At 34.4% G+C, this 26337-nt stretch overlaps 3 protein-coding genes across 3 annotated transcripts; 2 read left to right on the top strand and 1 right to left on the bottom strand.

Annotated features, from left to right (window-relative positions):
• Positions 1 to 3215: 3215 nt before the first annotated feature.
• Positions 3216 to 6480, top strand: LOC105797575 (probable protein S-acyltransferase 14). Its single transcript, XM_012627528.2, has 7 exons — positions 3216 to 3762; positions 4306 to 4516; positions 4618 to 4709; positions 4990 to 5113; positions 5204 to 5289; positions 5627 to 5692; positions 5978 to 6480. Exons 1-7 carry the CDS (start codon positions 3553 to 3555, stop codon positions 6101 to 6103), a joined length of 915 nt encoding a protein of 304 aa, XP_012482982.1. The 5' UTR covers positions 3216 to 3552; the 3' UTR covers positions 6104 to 6480.
• A 585-nt stretch (positions 6481 to 7065) lies between these two features.
• LOC105797587 (40S ribosomal protein S13) lies at positions 7066 to 8598 on the top strand. Its single transcript, XM_012627537.2, has 5 exons — positions 7066 to 7228; positions 7333 to 7405; positions 7799 to 7937; positions 8030 to 8216; positions 8385 to 8598. Exons 1-5 carry the CDS (start codon positions 7206 to 7208, stop codon positions 8416 to 8418), a joined length of 456 nt encoding a protein of 151 aa, XP_012482991.1. The 5' UTR covers positions 7066 to 7205; the 3' UTR covers positions 8419 to 8598.
• Positions 8599 to 20282: 11684 nt separating this feature from the next.
• LOC105797592 (UDP-glucuronate 4-epimerase 3) lies at positions 20283 to 22284 on the bottom strand. The gene is made up of 2 exons (XM_012627543.2): positions 20622 to 22284; positions 20283 to 20527 (listed from the first exon to the last, which is right to left on the bottom strand). The coding sequence occupies exon 1, from the start codon at positions 21954 to 21956 to the stop codon at positions 20643 to 20645; it is 1314 nt and encodes a 437-aa protein (XP_012482997.1). The 5' UTR covers positions 21957 to 22284; the 3' UTR covers positions 20283 to 20527; positions 20622 to 20642.
• Positions 22285 to 26337: the final 4053 nt, after the last annotated feature.

The following is a 26337-nucleotide window of genomic DNA, read 5'->3' as shown; positions in this document are numbered from 1 at the left end:
AGCTTCTCAAATGACAATACATCTTAACAATTCTTGGATAAAGCGAGAAAGGTCATTGATGAGTTTCTTTCAATAGTTCTTGCCTTAACCCATTTTCAGTAGGCACGTACATTCTTCCCATAAATCAGAGTTCACCGTCTTTTCCTAAACTGAAGTTCGTCACTTCACTAGACGTCATACGCTGCTTGTACACGTCACATTTCTCATTCTTTAACTGTTCTTCCAAAATATAGAAAAGGAAGGTAGGTCAAACAATCAATTCTTCAATGAGTGACCTATTATTTGCTAGACAAACATTCACTCGAAGAGATGATAAACAGCCACAGTTTTCTTGCTTAAAGTATTTGCTACCATGCTAGCCTTTCTAGGATGGTATTCAATTGCCAGATCATAATATTTCATAATCTTCATCCAACGTCGTTGGCTCAAATTCAAATCCTTCTACGTCATCAAATACCTTAAGCTCTTATGGTCCGAAAACACACGACACTACTCCCATATAGGTAGTGTTTTTAGATCTTTAGCTCCAACACTACTGCTGCAAGCTTTAATTCATGGGTTGGGTAATTCTTTTCATGCAGCTTGAGCTGGAGAGATGCATACGCCACAACCTTTCAGTTGAAGAGATGCATACGCCACAACCTTTCCTCTTTGCATAAGCACACATCCTAACCTATTAAGGGATACGTCAGTGTACATAGTATACTCCATGCTAAATTTTGGTTTGGCTAATATTAAAGCCTTGGTTAGAACAACTTTCAACTTATCAAAACTTTTCTAAAACATCTCTATCCATTCAAACTTTTCCTTCTTCCTTAGCAAACGTGTGAGAGGTGTTGCCAACATGGCGAATCCTTTTACAAACTCCTGTAGCAACCCGCCAAACCCAATAAGCTATGTACCTCAATAACATTCTTTGACGAATTCCAATCAAGCATGACTTCACTTTATTAAGGCCTACCTTAATACCTTCAGCAGAAATAACATGACTAAGAAAATTAACTTCTCTCAACCAAAACTCACGTTTGCTAAATTTGGTGTACAACTTGTTCTCGCACAAAGTTCTTAGCACAATCTTTTGGTGTTCCTCATGACTAGCCACACTTTTAGAGTAGATTAAAATATCATCAATGAAGACTACTACAAACTAATCCAAGTAAGGCTGAAACACCCTATTCATCAATTCCATAAATATCGCTAGCGCATTCATTAATCCAAACGGAATCACCAAAAACTCTTAATGTCCATACCATGAACAAAATGAAGTTTTCAAAATATCACTGCCTTTGATCTTCACCTAATAGTAGCCAAAACACAGATCAATTTTGGAGAAGATTGTAACTTTACTTTACTGGTCAAATAAATCTTTTATTCGAGGTAGTGTATACTTATTCTTCATAGTCACTTTGTTCAGTTGGCGGTAATTAATGCATAGACGGAGTGTCTCATCTTTCTTCTTTACAAACAAGATTGGCGCACCCCAAAGTGAAACACTTGGTTGAATAAATCCCTTATCCAAAAGATTCTATAGCTGTGTCTTTAATTCCTTCAATTCTAATGGCGCCATTCTACAAAGGGCACTGGAGATGAGCGCAGTACCATGCTTTAGCTCAATAAAAAATTCTACTTCTCTATCTGGCAGCATACTTGGAAGTTCTCCCGGAAACACATTAGAAAACTCTTTACAATTAGAACTTGGATGATATCCATTCTTGACTCAGACGAATCCATAATATACGCCAAGTAGGCATCTACGCCCTTAATCATTAACTTTCTAGCAGATACTGTGGAACTTATTCTACTCGCCAAATTGGTCTGTACACTAAGTAGCAACACTTCTTTGCCTTCTGCAGTTAACAACCATACACCTCTAACTCTGCAATCAACTACTGCGCTATGTCTGGTCAACCAATCTAATCCAAGAATAGCATCGAACTCATGAAAGCTTAATTACAGCAAGTCTGCCAAAAAGGTGTGCTAGCCAAAAATTAACAGACAGTTCTTAATCACTCTATTAACCATTGTACTTTGAAAAAGGTGGTTGGTCACTAATACATTTGTTTCAGAATAAACAACTTTCTATACTCATACCTTCAACGACTTTAGTGCAGATGTACAAATGGGTTGACCCGAGATCTATTAATACATGAATGTTTTTTTCAAGAAAATAAAATTTACCTGTTATAACCTCTGATAAGCCAGCATCTTCTTTGGTTTTCATCATATATGCTTTGGTACACTCCAGAGTCGAGCTTGGTATACCTCTTTTTCGAAGCACCCTAAATTGATCCTGATTTTGCTGCCACTCCTGATTTGGACTTAACTTTAGAATTTTTTTAGAATTTAAATAACATAATTTTTTGTTATAACTTTATAAAATATACAAATTACTTTTATAATATAATTTTTTACGACTTATAATATAAGAATTTTTTTATAATCATCACAAACACTCATACGTGTTCATGTTTATAATATAAACTTTATAACTTGTATAAAAATATTTTTAAAATTGAATTTGGGTGAAATTACTTGTGTAATTATTTCAATTCTCACCCTCCCTTAAAAATTGAAAAGTGTGTTGAAGTGCTCTAATTGCACCTAATTTAATGACACCCACCAATTACAACGGTTACCCGAATATGATATACTTATGTAATTAGACTCAAATCCAAACAATATATTAAATTTCAAAGATTAAAAACACCGCCACTAGAAGCAGAATTAAACCAATAAAAATATATAGTAGCTTCTTATTTGACCTGGTGCGGTGCGCCGTTGGCCACCAATCACAGTCTTGCTTAAAATACAAACAAAACTGGCTCTACTGTAGTCCTATACGTCTTGTTTATAACTAGTTGTTAAGCTTTTATATAAATTGTGTTTGGTATATTTGCTTTTTTGGCTTAATGCTTGATTTAGCCCCTGAAGTATGCTGCTTTTCTCATTTTGGTTCTTAGCTTATTTTTGCTTAGATCAGGACCTAAAGTTATCTTCTATTAAGTGGTTCAGTCCTTCAACATTAAAAAAAATGGGATGCAGGTTCCAGTCACTTATTTTTCACGTGTTAGATGATGATGATTTGGAAAAAAAAAGCACTTTAAGGATAAAAGTGAGAAAAGTAGTGTAGTTAAGGGACTAAACAAAGCATTAAGCCTTTTTATTTTCAATTAAACTAAAATTAGTTTTCGATATATTTCCTCTCCGTCTGGTCTACTGGTTTTCTTTCCAGCAAGCAAGCAAGCATGTATTCCACACCTTGCCTGGAATCCCAAATCCTATAAACCCTAAATTCACAATCACAACCCCACTTTCACAATATACCTTACTAGAAAAAAAGAACCCCTCTTACGTTCATTGTTTCACTGTCATTCCTTTGAACACCTTAGATTATCTTGACTCCAAGTCATTAATACAACCTTAATTAGATTCTTAAGGTTTAGTGATTCTTCCTACGTTTTAAGCGGTTGCGAGCACTGTCAGAGAAAAGAAAAGGATCAAACTTTTTGTTTCCTTTTTCTTTTCTGTGTGTAGTTTTGTTACCTGGCTATTATGCATAGATCTGGAGCAACGATGGCCTGGAACGTCTTCAAGTTTTGTACAGCTCTGAGGGGTCTGGGATCGATTATGATCCTGTTGGTTTTAGGGGTCGTGGGTGTCTCATACTACTCTGTCGTTTTGACCAATTTCGGCCCTGCTTTGTACGATGGTGGCCTTGATTCCCTTACTGCTGTTGTCGTCTTGATCTTATTTCATTGTTTGGTAAGTCACCGAAATTAACCTCAATTGGTTTACTGGGTTCTTTATTAGGCCTTCTGTTAGGTTTCTGAATTGTAACTCTGTTTAAATAGCTTTGACATTTTGCAATTTCTGTTTAAACCAGCTGCTATGAAATGAAATTCAACTAAGTAAAGGGATCCTTTTTTCTTGAATAATGCAAATGGTTCTGAAAATGTTTAAGCTTGAATTTCATGTTGTTCTGCTTACTCATTAGTTAGAGTGATCATTCTGGATCTTAAATTTTCTTCCTTTTTTATCCTAGAGTTGTGAATCCGTAAAATTTTCCAAATTTATTGCTGTTTGTTATATATTAGAGAAAAGAAAGAACAAATCTGAAATATTGTTAAAACGCAAGGCTCCATCTTGGACCTTTTTTATATTTAGTTTCAAACTTTCAATGCTAAAATAATAACTTGGGTTTTGGGACAGTAATTAATATAATCAAATTGCAAAAAGAATGTAAAGATACTGGACTATTAAATGTATGGTGAAAACTGATATGGGAACTTTTATGTGATTCTGCAGTTGGTGATGCTGTTATGGAGTTACTTTTCTGTTGTTTTGACTGATCCGGGAAGCATACCAGCTAACTGGAGGCCAGCTTTAGATGAGGAGAGAGGGGAGGCTGACCCATTGAATGGTTCAGAGTTCAATGTAAACCCATCAAATCAAAGAATTCGATATTGTCGCAAGTGCAACCAGCTGAAACCACCTCGCTGCCATCATTGTTCTGTTTGTGCGTTCTTCATTTGCTAAATTTCTCCATTTCTTTTTCTTGATGTGCTAGTAATATTGTTATCACCAACGACCAGTTCTAAATCAATTTCATTGTTTCAGGTGGGCGGTGTGTGCTAAAGATGGACCATCATTGCGTGTGGGTTGTCAATTGTGTTGGTGCATTAAATTACAAGTATTTCCTTCTTTTCTTGGTATGTTTGCTTTATTTTCGAACTAGTTTCTCATGCAGTTTATGCCCTGTAGGTCCTACTTGCTTTATACTTAGCTTCAAGAAGTTAATATTTTCAAATTTCTTATGGAAGCATAACTTGAGTTGTGGAGTTTTTCTTTCCTCTCTGACGTTCGTTTTCTCATTGCATTGGTTATCGTAATATTGGTTATGATTTATGATTGCAATTTATGAGATGTTGATGGAGCAATGATCCTATTTTCTTGGCATTTATTTGACTATGATTTTAAACCTCAATGCAGTTTTACACATTCCTCGAAACTAGTCTTGTGACTTTGGCCTTATTGCCTCATTTCATAGCATTCTTTAGTGATGTAGAAATTCCAGGAACCCCTGGAACCTTGGCTACCACTTTCCTTTCCTTTGGTATGGACTTCTTGGACTGTTCTTCTGATCTATTTTACTTTAGTGACTATGCAGTATGTACAAATGTATGACTATGTTCTGCTGTGGCAGTTTTGAATCTGGCATTTGCATTGAGTGTCTTGGGCTTTTTGATCATGCACATATCTTTGGTGGCCGCTAATACGACTACTATTGAGGTATTTGGCTTCATCTCAAGTATTAGTACCATTTCATAATGATTGGTGTTTCCAAACATTAATCTTTATTGTTTTTTTAATACCATGTCATTATATCAAGCTATGCTCAATTTCATGTGTGCGAACCTTTTAGCCCCTCCCCTGCCCTGAGGAGGAAGGAAAAGAAATAATTAATTTTCCAACAACCTCCAACACCATAATACCCAACAGATTAATATTTAATATCCTTATGAGAGTTTAGGGCCATTTTTTGGCCAGGTTATGTGTTATATTCCCCGGGGCGCAGTATAAATGGACTCAAATTTACTGACAAAATCCGTGCTTGTCTTTTGAGCAGGCCTATGAGAAGAAAACCACTCCAAAATGGCGTTATGACCTTGGTCGGAAGAAAAATTTTGAACAGGTTAACCATTATTGCAACATGGCTGTTTCCTTGTTTCTTTACGTGTATTTCTTGCATAAAAGAAGAATTCATATAATGGTCATTTGGGTTGTCCAGAATTTGTTCTTGAAATGTTTTGCTTTTGTTTAAATGTCCTCATGGTATTTGGACTCTTCTCATTGTGATCCCAAATTTTGAATATCCATGCTGAAGTTTACTTGATAGGATTTTTACTCTTATAGCTGGCCATTCTGGCAAGTTCTATATCATCAGTTTACTCAAGCTTTGGTGTTTGTCCAAATACAGGTGTTTGGAACAGACAAGCGATACTGGTTCATTCCAGCATATTCGGATGAGGATTTACGACGGATGCCAGCACTGCAGGGCCTTGAATATCCATCAAAGCCTGATTTTGATTCGCAGGAGTTCTAAAAGGTTGATATAATAGGAACAATAAAAACCTCCTCCGTGCCAAACAATTTGGAGAATTTTCTTACCAATTATCAATACGGAAGGCTTGTGCAGCATAGTTCCACTTGCCTTGTATTCTAACAGGTACATTACTGTGAGGCCGGTTTCGCCTTCTAACTGTTTATCAGGCATCTTCATGTAGAAATAGCAATAGAGAGAGAGAGAGAGAGAGAGAGAGAGAGAATATCGGGGAAAGCAGCCATTGTTGTGAAAATGGTGATGGGGGACTGACAAGTTTAATTTTGATTTTTATATAATTGCATTATGTTTTATATTTTCGGAAATCCAATGTAACATTTCACTTTGCAATATTAATTTACTTCTTGTAGATTCTGGTATCGATGATTGGAAAACTAGATTTTTCTTCCTGGTTACGCTTTCTAGCAAAAGTAAAAACCCAAGGTGCTGCAAGTTGAAAACCGGAAGAGAAATAGTACAGAAAACAAAAAAGGAGAAGAGAATCGAGAGAGAGAGAGAATGAAAACTGAATACCCAACCAATTCAGTAACCAACTCCCCCATACGAAGACAGGAAATGACCGCACCATTCAACCCTTACTACTTCATTTGCCTATTTTTAGTTTTACCCTGTAACACAAGGAGATTGGAAAAATTCTCATGCATCAAAGTTCCGAGGAAAGTAATACGTTTAAGATAATGATTGTTTAAGAAAGCAAATCAGGGATTTTTTTTTTATATTCTGGATAAGTTTTAATGAGAATTTTTACCTTCTCAAATATTTATACTTCCTAAACTCGGGCTCTGTTTAGATTCGCTGCCATGGTTGGCGCTTCCAAAATCTTTGTTAGATTTTTCCAGCTTTGCGGTCATGATTGGATCATCTCTGATGATAAAGAAATGAATCATGCTTGTTAACATTCGAGGGCTGGGCCCAATCTGTAATAATCCAGGGGGGAAGGCCCAATAAATTCTAGCAAAGGATTAAAAACCCTACCCTGACCGAGCCTTCATTTTTTTATATTCTAGGGTTTCTTTGCAGAGAGGTGAAGTGAGCCAGCCAGCCAGCCAGCCAACCAAGCAGTCGAGCTCGGAACTCCGCAACCATGGGTCGTATGCACAGCCGAGGGTTGGTATTTTGCTCTTACACGCTGAAAACAATCCTACAATACTATCTAGTCTTAAATCGATTCTAGCTGCCTACTTCACCATTCATTTTAACTTGGTTTGCAGTAAGGGTATTTCCGCATCTGCTTTGCCCTACAAGAGGACTCCACCAAGTTGGTTGAAGATCTCTTCTCAAGATGTGAGTCGCTTTTTGTTTTGAATCTTCACTTCATTTTTATTAGCTCTGCAAATTATTCAATGGATGATACAACCTTTTTTTTAATTGTGTTTCATTATTTTCAGTGAAGTTGCTCTTTCAATCCTGTATGTGAATAGTTGAGTCTCCAAGACTTGTTTCATTAGAATAGTAGTAGAGAAGAACCAAATGTTTGATTAATGGAAGTTCCATTATTTTTGCAATACTATTTCTTATGTTCTTTTATCCTCATATAATGTTCCAAATGCATTTATTCTGATTTAACTCTCATCAATCAGGATTCGGAAAACCCTTACCTTAACTCATTCTGTCTTTATGAAAAGTTTGTACTATTGTTTGGCAATATTCATTTTTAACCTTGAGTTCATCATTCAGGTGGAGGAGAACATTTGTAAGTTTGCAAAGAAAGGTTTGACCCCATCACAAATTGGTGTCATTCTCCGTGATTCTCACGGGATTGCTCAGGTGAAGAGTGTTACAGGCAGCAAGATTTTGCGGATACTGAAAGCCCACGGTACATCTTTCTTCAACGTTGTCCTGTGTTTCGTTTTTTTATGTTTTTAATTCATTCGAAGAAAACATTCAGCTCATCTTTGTTCCTGTCAGGACTTGCTCCTGAAATCCCCGAGGATCTGTACCACTTGATCAAGAAAGCCGTTGCCATCAGAAAACATCTCGAGAGGAACAGGAAAGACAAGGATTCCAAATTCAGGTTGATCTTGGTCGAGAGCAGAATCCATCGTCTTGCCCGCTATTACAAGAAAACAAAGAAGCTCCCACCCGTGTGGAAATAGTAAGTATTTTGTATCCCTGCTTGGCTTCCTCTTGTGATGTATGTATGACTCGATGATGGGAAGAAGCATATGGTCATTTAAATAATCGCCTCAACACTCTGCTGAAATTTTATCTCAAATATTGGTTGTAACATAAGCCAAAATTTAACACACTTCTACTTATGCAGTGAGTCAACCACCGCCAGTACTCTTGTGGCTTAGGGCAGCCACATTTTTGAACCAGTTTCCCGGTGCTTCAATAGCGATTCGCCTTTGACTTTTAGCTAATGGTGGTTTGAAATTGAGGGGGGAAATATTATGTTTAGTGTATCAGAATAATTGATATTTTTTTCGTTTGAAATGTTTTTGAATCTTAATGGTTACACGGATTTGTTTTCTTAATATTTTTGGCTTACAAATTTTAATGTAGTATGAAATTAATTTAAAATAATTCGAAGGAGAATATTAATACTGGGAGCTGCACTTACAAGCCTAATTTTAATGGATTCCCATGTCCTGCGCTGCAAATAGGCTCTAATATCCATCTTCTGCCATTTTAATCATAGGCGGGAATCCTGTCAAGTTTACCTTCACTGTAACATGGCTAGATTCACCAGCTTGAGAATTTCAGGACCTGGGTAGTGTTTATTGGAGACTTTTCATAGTTGCAACTAGCAAAGCCACCTTTGTTTCATTTTGCGTTAACTATTCCAACTATATTTTGTTAATTACATTCATCAAACTCGGAGGTCGTAGTTATGTGGGCCTGTTTGAGAGACAAATAGAACTCCTAGCTGACTGAGTAAGCCTTAATCTATGTTTCAAGCCCAATTCTATTAACATTGAAACTAGGTTTTGAAAACTGAATCGGTCGAACTGATTAGACCCTCAGTTTGTTTGATCGGTCGGTTTGTACGATTTGATTAAATCATTAAAAATTTATAATAAAAAAATCAGGTTGGTTTAATCAACTTTTAATTCAGTTCAACTAGTTCTTGGTCCAATCAGTCCAACTAGTTAGTCTAGTCTAATTCAAGTAATTATGATAATTCTCTTATAATTAAAATATAAATCTTTATTCTTGATAAATTTAGAATATAGTTCCTATACTTATGTTTTAGGATTACTTAGATTTTAATTTAACTTGAATTTTAAAATTTGTAAAATAAAATTAAACCCTCGAAAATAAAAATAAAAATTAAATTCTAAATTTGGTAATATTACATATCATATTTTAAATTTCTATCATTAAAAAAGATTAATTGAGCTCTATTGTCAATGTCGGTTCTCTTTCATCTTTATCATGGTATTCTTATTTTTCCTCTCAATTTCTCCATTTATTATTATAAAAGTAAAAGATGGAGAAATTCTGTCATTTTCAATTATTTATCTAAACAAAACAATTATAAAAGGTGACATTTTGAATTAATGAATTTCAAATATTGGAAACTTTATTTGTCTTTGAACAATAGTTAAAACGAGTTGTTTGGAGCAATCAAAGTTTTTGGTGTTATCATATTTGACTTTTAATGGTTTAGTTTTAATATTAATTAACGACAAAAGATAAGAGGATTTCACGATAAATTAGAATATGATCACCATTCATTTAGCTGCCTTGAAGAGGAAGGAGAAGACTTTAAACTTTGGTGAATACTCATCCTTATCCTTATCTTTTAGAGTATTTCAAGTTATTGAGAAGCTTGTTTATAAAAGCTTTTATGTGATAAATACTGAAGATAATTAGTGGAATAAAATTGACTTTTAAATGAGTGTTTCAAGCTTATAAAAACATTGTTGGTTGATCATTTGAAGAAACTTATAAATAGGTTGTTTGTGTTACGCACTACTATGCATTTTTTAGTGTCTTTTAACTTTTGTATTTGGTTATTTTTATTAGAATATTTTATGCCACTCTTTTAGGTATTCTTTGGAGAATTTTATTAAATGTATTATGATGTATTTTGGGTGAGTGATTTTTAACAATTTGGGTTCAATATCAAGGCTACAAATATCTGTTTGTGTAAGGTAGTTTGGCCTTTAGCTAATAGTGTTGGAATTGGTACCCTAAGTGTAGTATATTCGTTTTGTATACTTGTAATTTTTGAACAAACTGATTTAATAATAACATTCATTAATTACATTAACACCCTTTGTATATTGTTCTCAATGTTTTTGCATGCAAAACAAAATTTAAACAAATATTGACTCCCTGGTTATTTAATGTTTAACTAATACTAAGTGATGTTACGTGGTCGGATCATAATACAAAGAGGCAACTTGTATTAGTAGATAAACTAAACAAGTCCTTAGTCTAATTGGAAATGAGCAAACCGATTGAAAGACTAATAGGTCATCTATCAAGTCTAACTGCGGAGATGTTTTCTCTTGAGCATCAAAATGGATGACCCTAGAAGATAGAGACATTGATATGACTGACTGGACTGACAGTACATCGGACAAGACCCAAGTAGAATAAATCCTAGATTCGTTTATGAATTTATTCACTTGTGAGATTCATAGTGTGATATACATTAATCTTAAGTGGACGATGGACTATGCGTAACTTATATACTTTGATATAAGCAAAAACCTAAATTAAAATAGATAAGGAACTGAAAGTTAGTGCTTTGGGTATATGACACGAATAAAAGTTTAAATATATTTTTTCATAGACTATTTTACAGTAGAGTCATCATGATTTTAACGGAACTAGAATTAGGTTGAAAAATTATTTAATTAGAAAATCAATTTAGTCAATTTAATTAATATTTATTTTGGTATAAGACAAATATTGAATTAAACTGAATTATAAAGTGTAGAGTCACAAGTCCAAAAATATGTATAATTGGACCAAATACATGAGATTAAATTCTCTCATTTTAGAACAAAGGTTAGAACAAAATTTAACAAAACAATTAATACTCTCCTTTACTTTGCATTTAATTTGTTTCGTTCTAAACTTTGTTCTAAAAGAAGTTAAAGCAAAATTGTTTCTTTTTTACTGTAAATCAAGTTATTTGTTCCAATATTATTTCAATCATCTTAATTGAAACGAAATGCAAATAAAAGATTTTTTCACTAAAATATTAACATTTTATTTTTATTTAAATCTTCTCTTTTTAAAATAGGATGGTTTTGCTAAAAAGGATCAGTCTTACATATAAACTAAATTTAATTGATGCATTTACTTTAAAGTTTTAAAACAACATAAATTAATTAAACTTACATTTACGTATACGTAAATATTTTTTTATAAAAGTAAATCTTTTATTATTAAAATATTCCAACAAATTTTGCCCTAGGAATCGACATCATAGAAGGGTTAATGTAAAAATAAAATGTCGGTAATGACAATTTATCGTAAAGAAAAGAGATAAAAACAAAGAACACACAAATTTTTACGTGAAAACCCTTTTGGGAAAAAATCACGGGCAAAGGAGAAGAAAATTCATTATGTCGAATTAGAATGATTACAAGAAGAGTAGACTATGTCTATTTATTGGGTTGTAAAATAATATTCTAATAAGAGTTTAGGAGTGTAGTAAGATTGAAACTCCTTATTCTAATCAATATCAAATAGATAGAGTTTAATAAGGTTTAAAAAAACCTTATTCTAAAATAAAATAAAAGAAGTGTAGTTCTATATGAATTTTACTTTTATTTTATTTTACCACTGTATTTTATTTAAATAAGGATTATGGTCACTCAATTCTAACAATCTCCACCTTGACACAAATTCTCAATTAATAAGTTCTTCATCGCGAACTCTTAATGAATAAGTTCTTCACCTCTTCTATAAAACCCCTTAAGGGTTTAACTTCAATAATGAACACTAACCAAGTCTAAGTAATGCTTAAACTTGGTTATAGGAAGTGACTTAGTCATCATATCTGTAGGATTTTCATGAGTACTAATTTTACTCACAACAATATCAGCACGAGCAATAATATCACGAACAATATGATACCGAACATCAATGTATTTTGTTCTCTCATGAAACATTTGATCTTTTGTAATGAAGATGACACTCTGACTGTCACAAAATAATGTACTGATTTGAAGGTCTTCATTGAGTTCACTAAAGAGTCCTTTCAACTAAATGACTTCTTTACAAGCCTCAGTAATCGCCATGTACTCAGCTTCAGTGGTAGACAAAGCAACTATAGTTTGTAGAGTGGCTTTCCAACTGATTGCACAACCTCCGATTGTAAAGACATAACCTATGAGATGTCTTCTTCTATCAAGGTCTCTAGCAAAATCAGTATCAACATACCAATGACTCCATCTCTAACTCTTCCAAACTATAATCAAACATCAGTAGTACCTCGTAATTATCTTAAAACCCACTGAACTACTTTCTAACATTTTTTACCGAGATTCACCATGTATCTGCTAACTGCACTGACTGCATATGATAAATCTGTACGTGAACAAACCATAGCATACATGATAGATCCCACTGCACTAGAGTATAGAAGATGTGACATGTACTCAATCTCATCATCTGATTATGGAGACAAAGCCAATGAAAGTTTGAATTGAGTAGCTAAAGGAGTACTAACAGGCTTAGCACTCTACATATTGAACTTGCAAAGAATTTTCTCAATGTACCCCTTCTGACTTAGGTACATTTTACTTGCTTTTCTATCTCTGAAAATCTCCATACCAAGTATCTTCTTTGCTGGTCCCAAATCTTTCATCTCAAATTCTTCATTTAGTTGGGCCTTAACTTTTCTTATCCCTCATTTATCTTTTGCTGCTATCAACATGCCATCAACATAAAGGAGTAGATACACAAAAGAACAATCATTGTTTTTCTTAAATTAAACACAACTGTCAAAACTACTTCTTTTAAAATCATGAGAAGTCATAAATGAATCAAACCTCTTGTACTACTGTCTTGGTAACTGTTTCAAACCATAAAGGGACTTTTTCAACAAGCAAGCATAGTCCTCTTTTTCTGAGACTGTAAAACCCTCTGGTTGTTGCATGTAAATATCCTCCTCAAGTTTTCCATGCAAAAATACAATATTTACATCTAACTGCTCAAGCTCCAAATCGTGCACGGCCACAATACCAAGCAAAGCTCAAATCGAACTATGCTTCACAACTAGAGAGAACACATCTGTGAAGTCCACTCCTGGAATTTGATTGTAACCCTTTGCAACAAGCCTTGCTTTATATCTGAGTTTTTCAACTCCTGGAGTTCCTTCTTTCTTTTTAAACACCCATTTACAACGAACAGTCTTTTTACCTTTAGGAAGTTTCACAAGATCTCATGTTCTGTTTTTGTGGAGTGATTCCGTCTCCTCTTGCATAGAAAACATCCACTTTTCTGAGTCTTCACAGCTAACCATCTTAGAATAATTAGATGACTCTTGGTTTGCATCTATATCTTCAACCACATTTAAAGATAAGCAACTAGATCAGCCTCAGCATACTTCTTTAGAGGTTTAATTTCTCTTTTAGTTCTGTTTTTGGCGATAGAGTATTGTGGTGAAGAAATAACTCTATTCTGAATTTTTGCACTGGCTTGAGGAGTCGACTCTGTTGTAGATTCTGGATTAATCTGATGCTCCACCTACTTTTAATTTTCTTTATTGGAAGAGCCTTTAAGAGATAAGTTAGGAAGCATAGAAGTTTCATAAAAGAAACATCTCTGCTAATCACAACTTTTCTATTTTCAGGACACCACAACTTATACCCTTTTATACCAGTTTTATAACCAAGAAAAACACATTTAATAGATTTCGGTTCCAATTTTCCATTATCAACATGAGCATACGCAGGACACCCAAAGATCTTTAAATCAGAATAATCAGTAGGATTACCAGACCATACCTCTTGTGGAGTCTTTTTCTTAATGGCAATGGATGGATATCGGTTGATCAAAAAACATACAGTAGAGGCTGCTTCGGCCCAAAATGACTTTGGTAAGTTAGCATTTGACAACATACATCAAACCTTCTCTGTGATCATTTTGTTCATTCGTTCTGCAACACCGTTTTGCTGTGGAGTATGACGAACTGTCAAGTTTCTCACGATCCATTCTGACTTGCACAGTTTATTAAATTCATCAGAACAGAACTTTAAGCTATTGTCTATGCGGAGTTATTTTATTTTTTTTCTCGTCTATTTTTCAATCATAGTTTTCCAAGACTTAAATACAGAAAATAAATCTTTTTTCTTCTTCAGGAAGAACGCTCAAACTTTTCTGGAAAAATCATCAATAAAAGTTAGAATATAATTAGCTTCACCTCTCGAAAGCACTCTCGATGATCCCCATAGATCAAAATGAATATACTTCAACGTTCCCTTCGTGTTATGGATTCTTCTTGTGAATCGAACTCTCTTTTGCTTCCCAAAAACGCAGTGCTCACAAAACTTCAGTTTGCAAATTCCTTACCCATCAAAAAGTCCTCTTTTGCTCAATTCTGTCATGTCATTCTCTTTCATATGCCCTAGGCACATATGTCAAAGTTTAGTAATATCATCATCTGAAAAGGAAGAGGAAGCGACAACTGTATCACCAGTAACAGTAGAACCCTGCAGAACATATAACTTGGTAGTCTTTCTCTGCCCTTTCATCACAACGAGGGAACCTTTGGAAATCTTCAAAACTCCACTTCCAGCTGTGTATTTGTACCCTCTTGAATCAAGAGTACTCAACGAAATTAAATTTCTATTCAATTTTGGAACATGTCGTATGCCACTAACTATTCTGACAATTCTATCAAACATCTTAACTTTAATATTTCCAACATCTGCAATTTTACACGAAGCATTATTTTTCATCAAAACAACACCTTCAGAAACTGTTTCGTAAGTAGTAAACCAATCCCGATTGGGACTCATGTGGAAGGTGTAACCCAAATCAAGGATCCACTCCTCGTTCACTTTAAAATTGTTGACAGAAGAGACTAGAAGTTCACCATCACTGTAGTCTTCTACAACATCAGTTTCACCGAAATTTTCTGATTGTTTTTCTTTTTGATTCGTAGCCTCCTTTTTTATCTTATTCTGTAGCTTATAGCATTCAGATTTAATGTGTCCTTTCTTCTTGTATAAGTTACAAGTTTTACCTTTGTTTGAAGACTTCGATCTACCCTTAGATTTACCGCGAGAATTCTGTTCCTGTATCCTTTCAGGATTATCATCAGCATTCCGATCTTGTCTCCCACAAAAAATGAGACCCTCTCCCTAAGAGTTGATTTTAACCACAAGATGCTTCATATTATTATATGAGGTCAAAGAATCATAAACCTCATCAACTGTGAGAAACTCGCGGCTATATAAAATCGTATCTCTAAAGGTTGAATAAGACGGAAGCAATGAAAAAAGTAGAATCAACCATAGATCTTTCTTATCATACTAAACCTCCATGGCCTCCAAGTTTGAGACCATTTCTTTAAACACTATTAAGTGCTCGTGCACAGACGCACCTTTGTCCAAACGATGAGCATAAAAACGCTGCTTCATATGCAGCTTACTAGTTAGAGTTTTCAACATACATATTTGTTCCAGCCTCTTCCATAATTCAGCGGCAGTCTTCTCCTTCATCACATTCTGTAAAATTTAATTAGACAAATGAAGATTTAACTGTGTTATCGCCTTTCGATCCTTGCGCTTCTTCTCTTCCTCCGTCAATGTCGAAGGCATCTTATCTACCCCTAGCAAGGCTTCCTCTAAGTCTATTTGTTCAAGAACTGCCTGCATCTTTATTTGCCACAACACGAATCTGATGTTGTGATCCAACAGTAGCATTTCATACTTCAAAGATGCCATTACCGTGATTGAGATGAACAACACGGAAGCTCTGATACCAATTTGTAAAAATAGAATATTGGTAATGACAATATATCGCAAAGAAAAGAGAAATAAAAATAAATAACATAATTTTTTATGCGGAAACCCTTTCAGGAAAAAAGCCACAGGCAAAAGAGAAGAAAATTCACTATGTCGAATTCGAATGATTACAAGAGAGTAGACTATGTCTATTTATAGGCTTGTAAAATCATATTCTAATTGGAGTGTAGTAAGATTGAAACTCCTTATTCTAATCAATATCAAATTGATGGAGTTTAATAAGGTTTAAAAGAACCTTATTCTAAAATAAAATAAAAGAAGTGTAGTTCTATATAGATTTTACTTTTATTTTATTTTACCACTGTTTTTTATTTAAATAAGGATTCGGGTCACTTAATTATAACAGTTAAGTTCCTTGTTGCAGTTATGGATTTAGTTTGGTGGAATATCAAGGGCAGAACAGCCTTTATTTGTTGACATAGTTTAGTAAGATAAAAATTTGCAAGCTCTCGCTTTAGGCTACAAGTGGTGGCGATGTTAGACAATGGTGGCGATGGTTTTGTCATGCTCTTTTTTTTTTTTTAGTGGAAATTATTAAGACCCGCAAGGATAAAACTAAGTATAGGTTATTATAACATGAACATCAAAAGCATTGCAACAAATCAATATAAAAACCTCTATAAAGTTAAAAACACCAAGTATTAGATTTGGGATAATAGAATTTATGGCATCAATGACTCTAACAATACTTAGGTGGATGACCTTATGTCAATCAAACAAGTATTTCTCAATTTTCCTTTTGAAAGCAACTCTACTAATGTGAGTAGAGAAGCCATTATGAATTGTCTAAGAGAACTCAATATTTCTTGCGTCACACAAAATAATACCTTTCACCAAAAAAGAAGTGAAACATGCTTTTTAGATTTGTGCTCTTAAAACCCCGGCTATCGATGGTAAACCAAGCCTATCCTACCAACAATTTTGGGATATTATGGGTAATTGACATTATTTCTTTCTCTTTGTCTTTTCTTCGTCTGGGTGTCTTACTAACAGAGCTCAATAAAATTATCATCACCTTTATATCCTAAGGAAAATATTGCGCTTACCCAACTAACTTCAGACCTATCAACTTTTGTAATGTCACTTATAAGATCATATTCAAGGACCTTATCAATCGCCTCAAAAAATTTCTCCCCAATTTCATCTCTTGCTACCAAAATGTGTTTGTACCTGGTCGTCTCATCTCTGATAATATTATATTTGCTAATGAAATTCTTTACACCATTAAAGGGAAAATAAAGGGCAAAGGATCTTTGGCAGCTTTCAGAATTGACATGAGTAAGCCTTTGATGGGATCAACTAGGACTTCTTTCAAATTGTTCTTCAAGGGATAGGCTTCGATAAAAAATGGATTGATTTAATCCACTAGTGCATTTCCACAGTTTCCTACCAAGTCTTCGTCAATGGCTCTATCACTAAATACTTTAACCCAATCAGAGGACTACGTTAGGGGGATCCTTTCTCCCCATACCTCTTCGTCATATGCATGAATATCCTTTCTCTTATGCTTCAAAAAGCTACAACAGATGGATCTATCTAGGGTGTAAAAATTTCTAAGAATGCACCTTTTATTAATCACCTTCTTTTTGTTGATGATTGCTTTATCTTCTAAAATGTCATTGTCTAGTCTTGTAAATCACTTAAGACTTTGCTCGAGAATGTCTGTATTAACTTTAACAAATCTGAGCTCTTTTTCAACCTTCCAACTAAGCATTAAGAAAAGAGATGGTTCAATAAAAGAGTGGACCAACTTGGCAAATATTTGGGTTTGGAATTGAGAAAATTGCACAGGAAAAAATATTTCTTCCATACCATTATTGACAAGGTGAATAACAAGCTTGCTTTGTGGAAGCCAAAATGTCTATCGACGGGAAAAAGACTTACCCTCATCAAAACCAACCTAGCCTCTCTCCCCTAGTATTCTCTTTCTATATTCAAGGTTCCAAAAAATGCATGTAAAAGCATAGACAAAACCATTCATGCCTTTCAGTGGGTTGTGAAGACAAAACCCCAACCGTGTTTTTGATCTCATCAATAGAACTCTCTCCATTTAATGTGGTGAAGACAAAATTGTATGGAAATATAATCATAACGGCTTTTTTTCGGTTAAAGATGTTTACTCTCTCCTATGTCAAACGAATCCTCGTAGCCTTTTTTCAACCACTCCACAAAAAGTCTAGTTCAATCTTTAGCGACTTAAACTCCCTTACAAAATAATTATTTTTCTATGGAAGATATGCAATAATTGTCTCCGTACGAAGGACCTCTTCTTGAGACGATTATCTTCAAACAATAACCTTTGTCCTATCTACATCACCAACAAGGAAACAACTAAACATCTCTTCCATCAATGTAACTTTGCAAGGGTCATCTAGTTTGGTTCGGTTCTCTCTCTCTCCCTCTCTCTCCACCCAGATTCTCTCAACACCTCCTTTATCTCCAATTGGATACTTCAATAGCTTCTATCAAATAAAATTAATTCCCACGAATCAAGGAGATTTTACACTTTTGTGGCTTGTACCTTCTGGATAATTTGAAAATCAAGAAACAAGCTCATTTTCCTGAAAATTGATCTTAATCTTGTAGGTTCCCTCAAAAGGATCAATGATTTCTATATGTTTGTATTAGGTCATTCAACTCTGACACTCCTCTGGCCACCTAACCAAGGATCCCAAGAACTCTCGACATTAACTCCCCATTGGACTTTATGCTTAAGCATAATCCATGACAACCAAAATGACATGACACATGGAGCTGCAATTGCATAGGGACCTAGTGGCTCACAATTGTTGTCTATTGAAAGCTTCAAAATTTCCATCAAACTTTAGACTAGAATCCTTATTTTGCGTTCTATTCTTTGACTCTCAAGGTTCACAAAGTTAATTCGTGTAGGCTTTTTGGCAAAGACAAAAAATGGGTCAACATTATCCTTGGATGCACCTGTTAGAACCGTAAAATAATATCTAATATAAAACTTAAGAAACCATAAATCAAGATATGTTATGTCAAATTATCAAGAATAAATCAAGAAAAAAAACTAGATGTGGAAGCGTATCTAAATTCATTGATTTCTTGAAATCTACAGATCTTGCGGTTTTGATCTTCCAAATTAACATATAAGTAATCTAGAGAAAGTGACTCTCTTTTCTAAAGACGGGATATTAGAAAAGTTACCTATGTGTAATTTGGAGATCATAACCCTAATATATAATTTTTGCACATTAACTCTAATTTTTAATCAGACCATTATCAATTAGAAATTAATTACTAGAGTATCTACACATATTTAGCTCATACTTTATTTAATAACTAAAGCCTAATAAACCTTAACTAAATTAAATCACTTTTAATTTAGGTTAAACATTTATGATAATAAATAATAATATGTAATTACTCTTTTTAGATATGTGATGCCATTGCAGAATAGAGACTCCAACAAGCACTTGAAGACATTCACCAAATCCTCTATCCAACAACAGTCCACAAACAACTGGCAACTCAAAAAAGAAGCTAAACAATGTGCAACATGTGCTTCCAAAATCTTCATTAGCTTCACCAGGTGGTAATTTATTTCTTGCAATTGTACCCAGAACACACGCACCAAAACTAGGTAGATTGGAATCCGATAAAAGCACCTAAATTCCTATTACAAATAAACACCTTAGCAGCAGTAACAGCGTACACAAAATTCACCAAATTGTTTGCATTGAAATCTCCTTGAAGGCTTCAATATTCTGAATCTACTTATCATCTGCGATCAAAATCCTCAGCCCACAATTCAAATATGAATTTTGAATTGTTTGAAGAGGTTGTGTGATATGTGGAGCTGTTATGTTAGCATAATAGGAGGGGGTCGCTTTCAAATTATTTTTCTATTGGTAATTTAGTTTGGGTGCTTAGCTTAAGTTGTTTCTTCTTACTGTATTGGCGTGCTTGTTTGTCGTATGTTATGTTGTGTTTCTCGTGTAATTTTGGCATTGTTCACAGTTTTGAGACACTTTGCTTCTCTTAAAAGAACAAGTACTGGTTACGACGTATCAAAGTCAAGAAGATTTGCTTATCTGAAAAGTAAAGAAGCAGAGCAAGACATGAAGATCAGCAGTATGATTTTACATAAACTACAATATAGGACGGAATTTATCATTAATACAATGAAGTAGGGTGAGTTATAATTTGGAAAAATCAATAATTCAAAATTCGATCCGATTTATCCACAAGAATGGAAAAACATATTATCGTGTACTATTTTATTGGAATTGCATAGCAAATGATACATGTCCACCAATCACCATATGCTCTATCAGTCATGAATTCTAATACAATGCCAAAAATACCAGCAATTACAAAAAAGGAAAAGAAAAATTGTTCCGGTTTTCTTTTGATACAGCGTGTGCCTGCCCAGCAAACAATGTCCACTGATCTCAAAACTTCTTCAAAGTAGGACATGATATCCCTCCCTATATGGCTTCATTAAAGATACAAGAAATAACAATAATCGGGCAATGAAAAAAAAAACAATGATAAGAATGATAATGAACAAGATATCCGGAGGATCCTACCACAACATTCACAAGAATGATTTATCCAGCTGCTTTCTTCCCACCAGAATAGTAACTCAGATACCACCTCACAAATTTCTTCAAACCTGTCTGCAAATCTGTTGAGGGCTTATACCCAAGCTCCCTTTGTGCCAAGCTGATATTGGCATGTGTGAACTGAACATCCCCATTCCGAGGCAACTTCATTATATTCCTCTTTGCATTCACCTTCAAAAGCCTCTCTAATATGCTCACCAGATCTGAAACTGGAACTGGTGATGTGTTCCCCAAATTGAATACCCTCAATTGAGCCGGTCCCTTCTTCTTCCCTCCGCTGCCAGTACTCTTCTCGGCGGTATCCAGTGCTGCTAAACACCCTTTCACTATATCATCTATGTAGGTAAAATCCCTGGCCACCGTGCCATGATTAGCTGCCTCGAATATTGATATTGACTTGCCTTTCAATATATCCCTAGTGAAAAAGAAATAAGCCATATCTGGTCTTCCCCAGGGGCCATAAACGGTGAAAAACCTCAAACCGGTTAAAGAGAGACCGTATATATGATTATAAGTATGTGCGATTTCTTCACCAGCTTTCTTAGTAGCAGCATATAAACTAGCAGGTTGATCTGTTCTATCTCTCTCAGAAAATGGGACTTTGGTATTAAGACCGTAAACGGAACTGGAAGAAGCCCACACGATTGCAGGCTGTGGATTAGCAGACTTGCAAACTTCAAGTAAATTAACAAAACCGGCAATATTGCTATGCACATAAGAGCCAGGATTTTCCATAGCATACCTGACGCCAGCTTGAGCAGCTAAATGCATAACGTGGGTAAATGCTACAACCTCGAAAAGTTTCCTTAAAAGAGCCGAATCATTGATATCTCCTTCAACAATGAAAACCCCACTTCGTTCCAGAAGCGCTTGCCTAGCTCTTTTCAATGAAGGGTCGTAATAGTCATTGAAATTATCAAGTCCAAGAACACCATCTCCACGCCTTTTCAAAGCAGCCGACACGTGGGTGCCGACAAAACCGGCAGCTCCAGTAACCAAAACGGAGATGCCGTTACGGGAACGGATACGGGAAGATGAACGCACCCGTTTCTCCCAAGCGGGTCCACCCCAGTTGTAGGTACGAAGAGAGCGGCGAGAAGGATCTTGAGGAAGGGGATTGGAGGAAGGAGATCGAAAGAAGAAAATCAAGATGAGGCCCAAGAACATAAAAGACCAAAAGGTAAGCTTTGCAAGAGAGGAATGCCACCTCAACCTATTGTGAATGTACGGTGACTTGTCCATCTTGAATTTCCCCGGTGTTGATGGAATATTGTCGAGATGAGACATTTGCTTTGACATTGGTGAGGTTATTTGGGAAGAAACCCAGAATCTGGAAAACCTTTGTCCTCTGTGTTTTCAGGGTTTAGGGGTGGCGACTCCAGAGAGACTAAATCTTTTTTTGTCGGTGGGAAAGGGAAGTAGTTGTTTATATTATCCGTGTTAATGGAGTTGCAGTGACATTGGCTACCTCTTTCTCATTTTGAAGATGAAAATGAGAATCTTGAAATGATGGGTTGGTTTCTCTGTTGGTTTAGATACACAGAAGGAGCTCTTTCAATGGGGGAGATCAAGATTTGATTTTGTTTTAAAAAGAAGGGAAAAAAAGAAGAAGAAAACAACTCTAGGATGATTACTTATCAACACAAGTCAGTATTTAATGAAATGGGTTGATTCCGTTAAATATAGGGAGGTTAAGAATATTGCTCTTCTTCTTGAGATAAGCAATAAATAACTGCATAGTGAAAAAAAAAATACCAGCTTTGCTAAATTTATCTGTGAGGTAAGAAATTAATTTAAGTTTGGGATTTTGTTGTATATGGTGTGGATGAGGATTTCGATGCTAATTTCCCACCATTCACACTTCAAAAGAAAAACACACATTTAAGTTACAAGTTTGGGATTCTATTTTAGATGGTGTGGTCGAGGATTTTGATGCTAAATTACTACATCATCTCCCCCAAAACTTGAGAGATCTGCGAGGGATTTTGGGATTATCAACCCCTAATTTATTGAATTAGTAAATTTTAAAAAATTCAGCTTTCTTTTGCCAGTAAAAATTTCAGGTCTCTGGCATCTGCACAAATTAAATTAAAATTGGGACCACCAAATTATTACTTCAAATATTTAATCACCCATTGTTTGTTTTTGTAAGTATCATAGTTTTAAAAATCAATTTATGGTTTGCTGGATGGTAAATCTTTATATTTTTACAGTTTGTAAAAAAAAAAATATTAACTGCAGGAAAAAAGACAAAAGGAAAGAAATCTAACAAGATGATGACATCGGGTCCACAATCAAATGAGAGAAAGAAGAAGTCAGAAATAGTGATCGCAGCTCATAGACTTGAAACCAAGGCAAAAGGAACTTTCCATGGAATCTTCTTATACATATCTTGGATTGCAATTTAAGTTCCACATTATCAATGCATTACTCCAAACCAAAATTCTCATCCCTCTTTCTATTTTTCTGATTTGTAAATCTTACCCAAAAACAAGATTGAAGTGGAGTGAGAGATTGTGAAATGGTACATACATTGATCTTGATTTAATGGTAATGGTGTGAGCTGTAGTGGATGTGGAATCATGATTATCTATGGACAAATAATATAATTGTGAGAGAAATGAAAATTGGGTGGCAGCAGTTCCCATGTGAGGGTGTGTGGAGGAAAAACAACCTTGGTATTAATAGCTGGCAAAGCGGCAACTTGTTCCTTCCATGCTACTTAATGTAAGCTGGACTTTGGCTGTTTCAACATGTTTTTTTTCCATATTACAGATTTACCTTCTTCTCTTCTTTTTATATTAATTTTAAGTTTTGGATTTATTTCCAAAATTCTACTTTCTTTTATTACTTTTACATTTTCAAAATCATTTTAATAAATACTTTTAAAACAACAAAATACAAATAATTAATAATTTTTATATTTTTTTTACATTTTCATTAAAAATTTAAAATCAATTCTTGTTTAAAAACCATTAAAATATCAAGGTTCAAGTCGGTGTTCAGTTTTTGATTTATTATTCTCAGTTTTACTTTTCGGTTGTGAAATATGCCCTCCTGCATTGCCAGTTTCTGCTTACCGTTTACACAGTCCAAACTACGGCAGCCACTCCATAACTCTTTCCTATACTCACTTTAATCTTATTAACATTGAATCAAAAATTGGTTGAGATATCGGTTTCAAAAAAGACATTGAATTGATTGATTCGAGAATCGGTACGGATCAGTTGAACAGGAAAAAAAAACTAGTTAAACCGGATGAACCGATTGGATTGGCAAACTGATGGCTTGATACTGATCCAATTCTGCAAACATTAGTAATCATATTATTGACTATTTTCTTAAACTACTATATTGCATATGATGATTTAATTTTAGTTGTTTTACTCGTTTAGAATTATTTTTATCGTACTAATTATTTTTATAATAATTAATATTTATTAAATATAAATTGTGTAACTATATAATTATAATTTGTACTGCCAAACACGACACAAAAATTACAATTTAATTAGATTATCCCAGTCAAACATATCTTTATAATTTTAAAAGAGTGTAATTACACTTTTATTCCAACAAACCCTAAATAACACTAATATTTAACAATAGAATCTGATTCAGAATTGTGAACAAAATGAATGTATTAAAATTAAGAGAATAAATTAGAAAAGCAAATAACTCAAACAACAAATAAAATAAAAGAATAATGGAAGATAAACACATGAAATAAACATATATAAATGGGAGCAGGCAAAGTTTGAATTGAATTACACAGTACCACATAATTCTGCTAGAGTTTCAATTTTATACAAGACTACATTACGTTTACAAATACCTTACAATACAATACTTTTTATTTATTCCTTTAGATTATGCTATGCAACTCACCACCTACAGTCATGGCACATGATGAACATGCAAATCACCATGTTTTAGCTTACCATCCAATTTAGACATGCTTTTCAAAAGTATTTTTGAGACAAGCATATTCCTAAACAAACTATTTTTTTGAGAGAAAAAGTGTTTCTCCTAAGTCAAAAATTAGCCCAAAAACACTTTTTTTAAAGCTAAAAATTTTAGCTTCTCCTCAAAAATATTTTTTTCCCAAAAATACTTTTGAGAAGCATTTCTAAACTAGACTTAAACCTACCAACGACTTGAAATGAATAATAGACCCAAGACAATAAGAAAATAAGAAGAAAAAAAAAAAACCTAAAGCCATTCACCCTGTTATAGTAAACCACAGGAAATGGCAACATAGAATTGTTAAAGCTTATTAGGCCTAAAAATGCCAAGAGGGTGTAAATTGATATTTTAAAAATATTTATAAACTTTTCTAAATAAAAAGGGAGAAAGAAGAAAAGCTTATACAAGTGATTTATAGTGGTTTGGTTCTGTTAGAATTAAGTGACCCGAATCCTTATTTAAATAAAATACAGTGGTAAAATAAAATAAAAGTAAAATTCCTATAGAACTACACTTCTTTTATTTTATTTTAGAATAAGGTTTTTTAAACCTTATTAAACTCCATTTATTTGATATTGATTAGAATAAGGTGTTTCAATCTTATTACACTCGTATTAGAATATGGTTTTACAAGCCTATAAATAGACATAATCTACTCATCTTGTAATCATTCGAATTTGACATAGTAAATTTTTTTCTCCTCTGCCCGTGATTTTTTTCCCGAAAGAGTTTTCACGTAAAAATCTGTGTGTTCTTTATTTTTATTTCTCTTTTTCTTTGCAATATATTGTCATTACCGACGTTCTATTTTTACAAATTGGTATCCGAGCTTTCGGGTTGTTCATCTCGATCACGGTAATGGCGTCTTTGAAGTATGAAATCCCGCTGTTAGATCATAACACCAGATTTATGTTGTGGCAGATTAAGATGCAAGCAGTTCTTGTGCAGATGGATCTAGAGGATGCCCTGCTAAGGATATATAAGATGCCTTAGACATTAACAGATGAAGAGAAGAAGCGTAAGGATCGAAAGGCGTTAACACAATTACATCTGCATTTGTCTAACAAAATTTTGCAGGATGTGATGAAGGAGAAGACTGCCACTTCATTATGGAAGACGCTGGAACAAATATGTATGTCGAAAACTGTAATCAGCAAGTTGCATATGAAGCAGCGTCTTTATGCTCATCACTTGGAGGAAGGTGCGTCTGTGCACGAACACTTAACAGTGTTTAAAGAAATTCTCTCAAACTTGGAGGCCATGGAGGTTCAGTATGATAAAGAAGATCTAGGGTTGATTCTACTTTGTTCGTTGCCCCCGTCTTATTCAACCCTTAGAGACAGGATTTTATATAGCCGTGAGTCTCTCACAATTGATAAGGTTTATGATTCTTTGACCTCATATGATAAGATGAAGCATATTGTGGTAAACCTGACTCTAAAGGAGAGGTTCTCATTGTTCATGGGAGACAAGATCGAAATGCTGATGATGATCGTGGAAGGACACAGGAACAGAATCCTCGCGGTAAATCTAAGGGTAGATTGAAGTCTTCAAACAGAGGTTAAACTTGTAACTTCTGCAAGAAGAAATGGCACATTAAATCTGAGTGTTATAAGCTACAGAGTAAGATCAAAAGGGATATTGCGAATCAAAAGGGAAACAACCAGAAAATTCTAGTGAAGCTAATGTTGTAGAATACTACAGCGATGGTGAA

Source organism: Gossypium raimondii, chromosome 7, assembly GCF_025698545.1.
Source record: "Gossypium raimondii isolate GPD5lz chromosome 7, ASM2569854v1, whole genome shotgun sequence".
Taxonomy (NCBI): domain Eukaryota; kingdom Viridiplantae; phylum Streptophyta; class Magnoliopsida; order Malvales; family Malvaceae; genus Gossypium; species Gossypium raimondii.
This window is presented reverse-complemented; position numbering and strand designations above follow the sequence as displayed.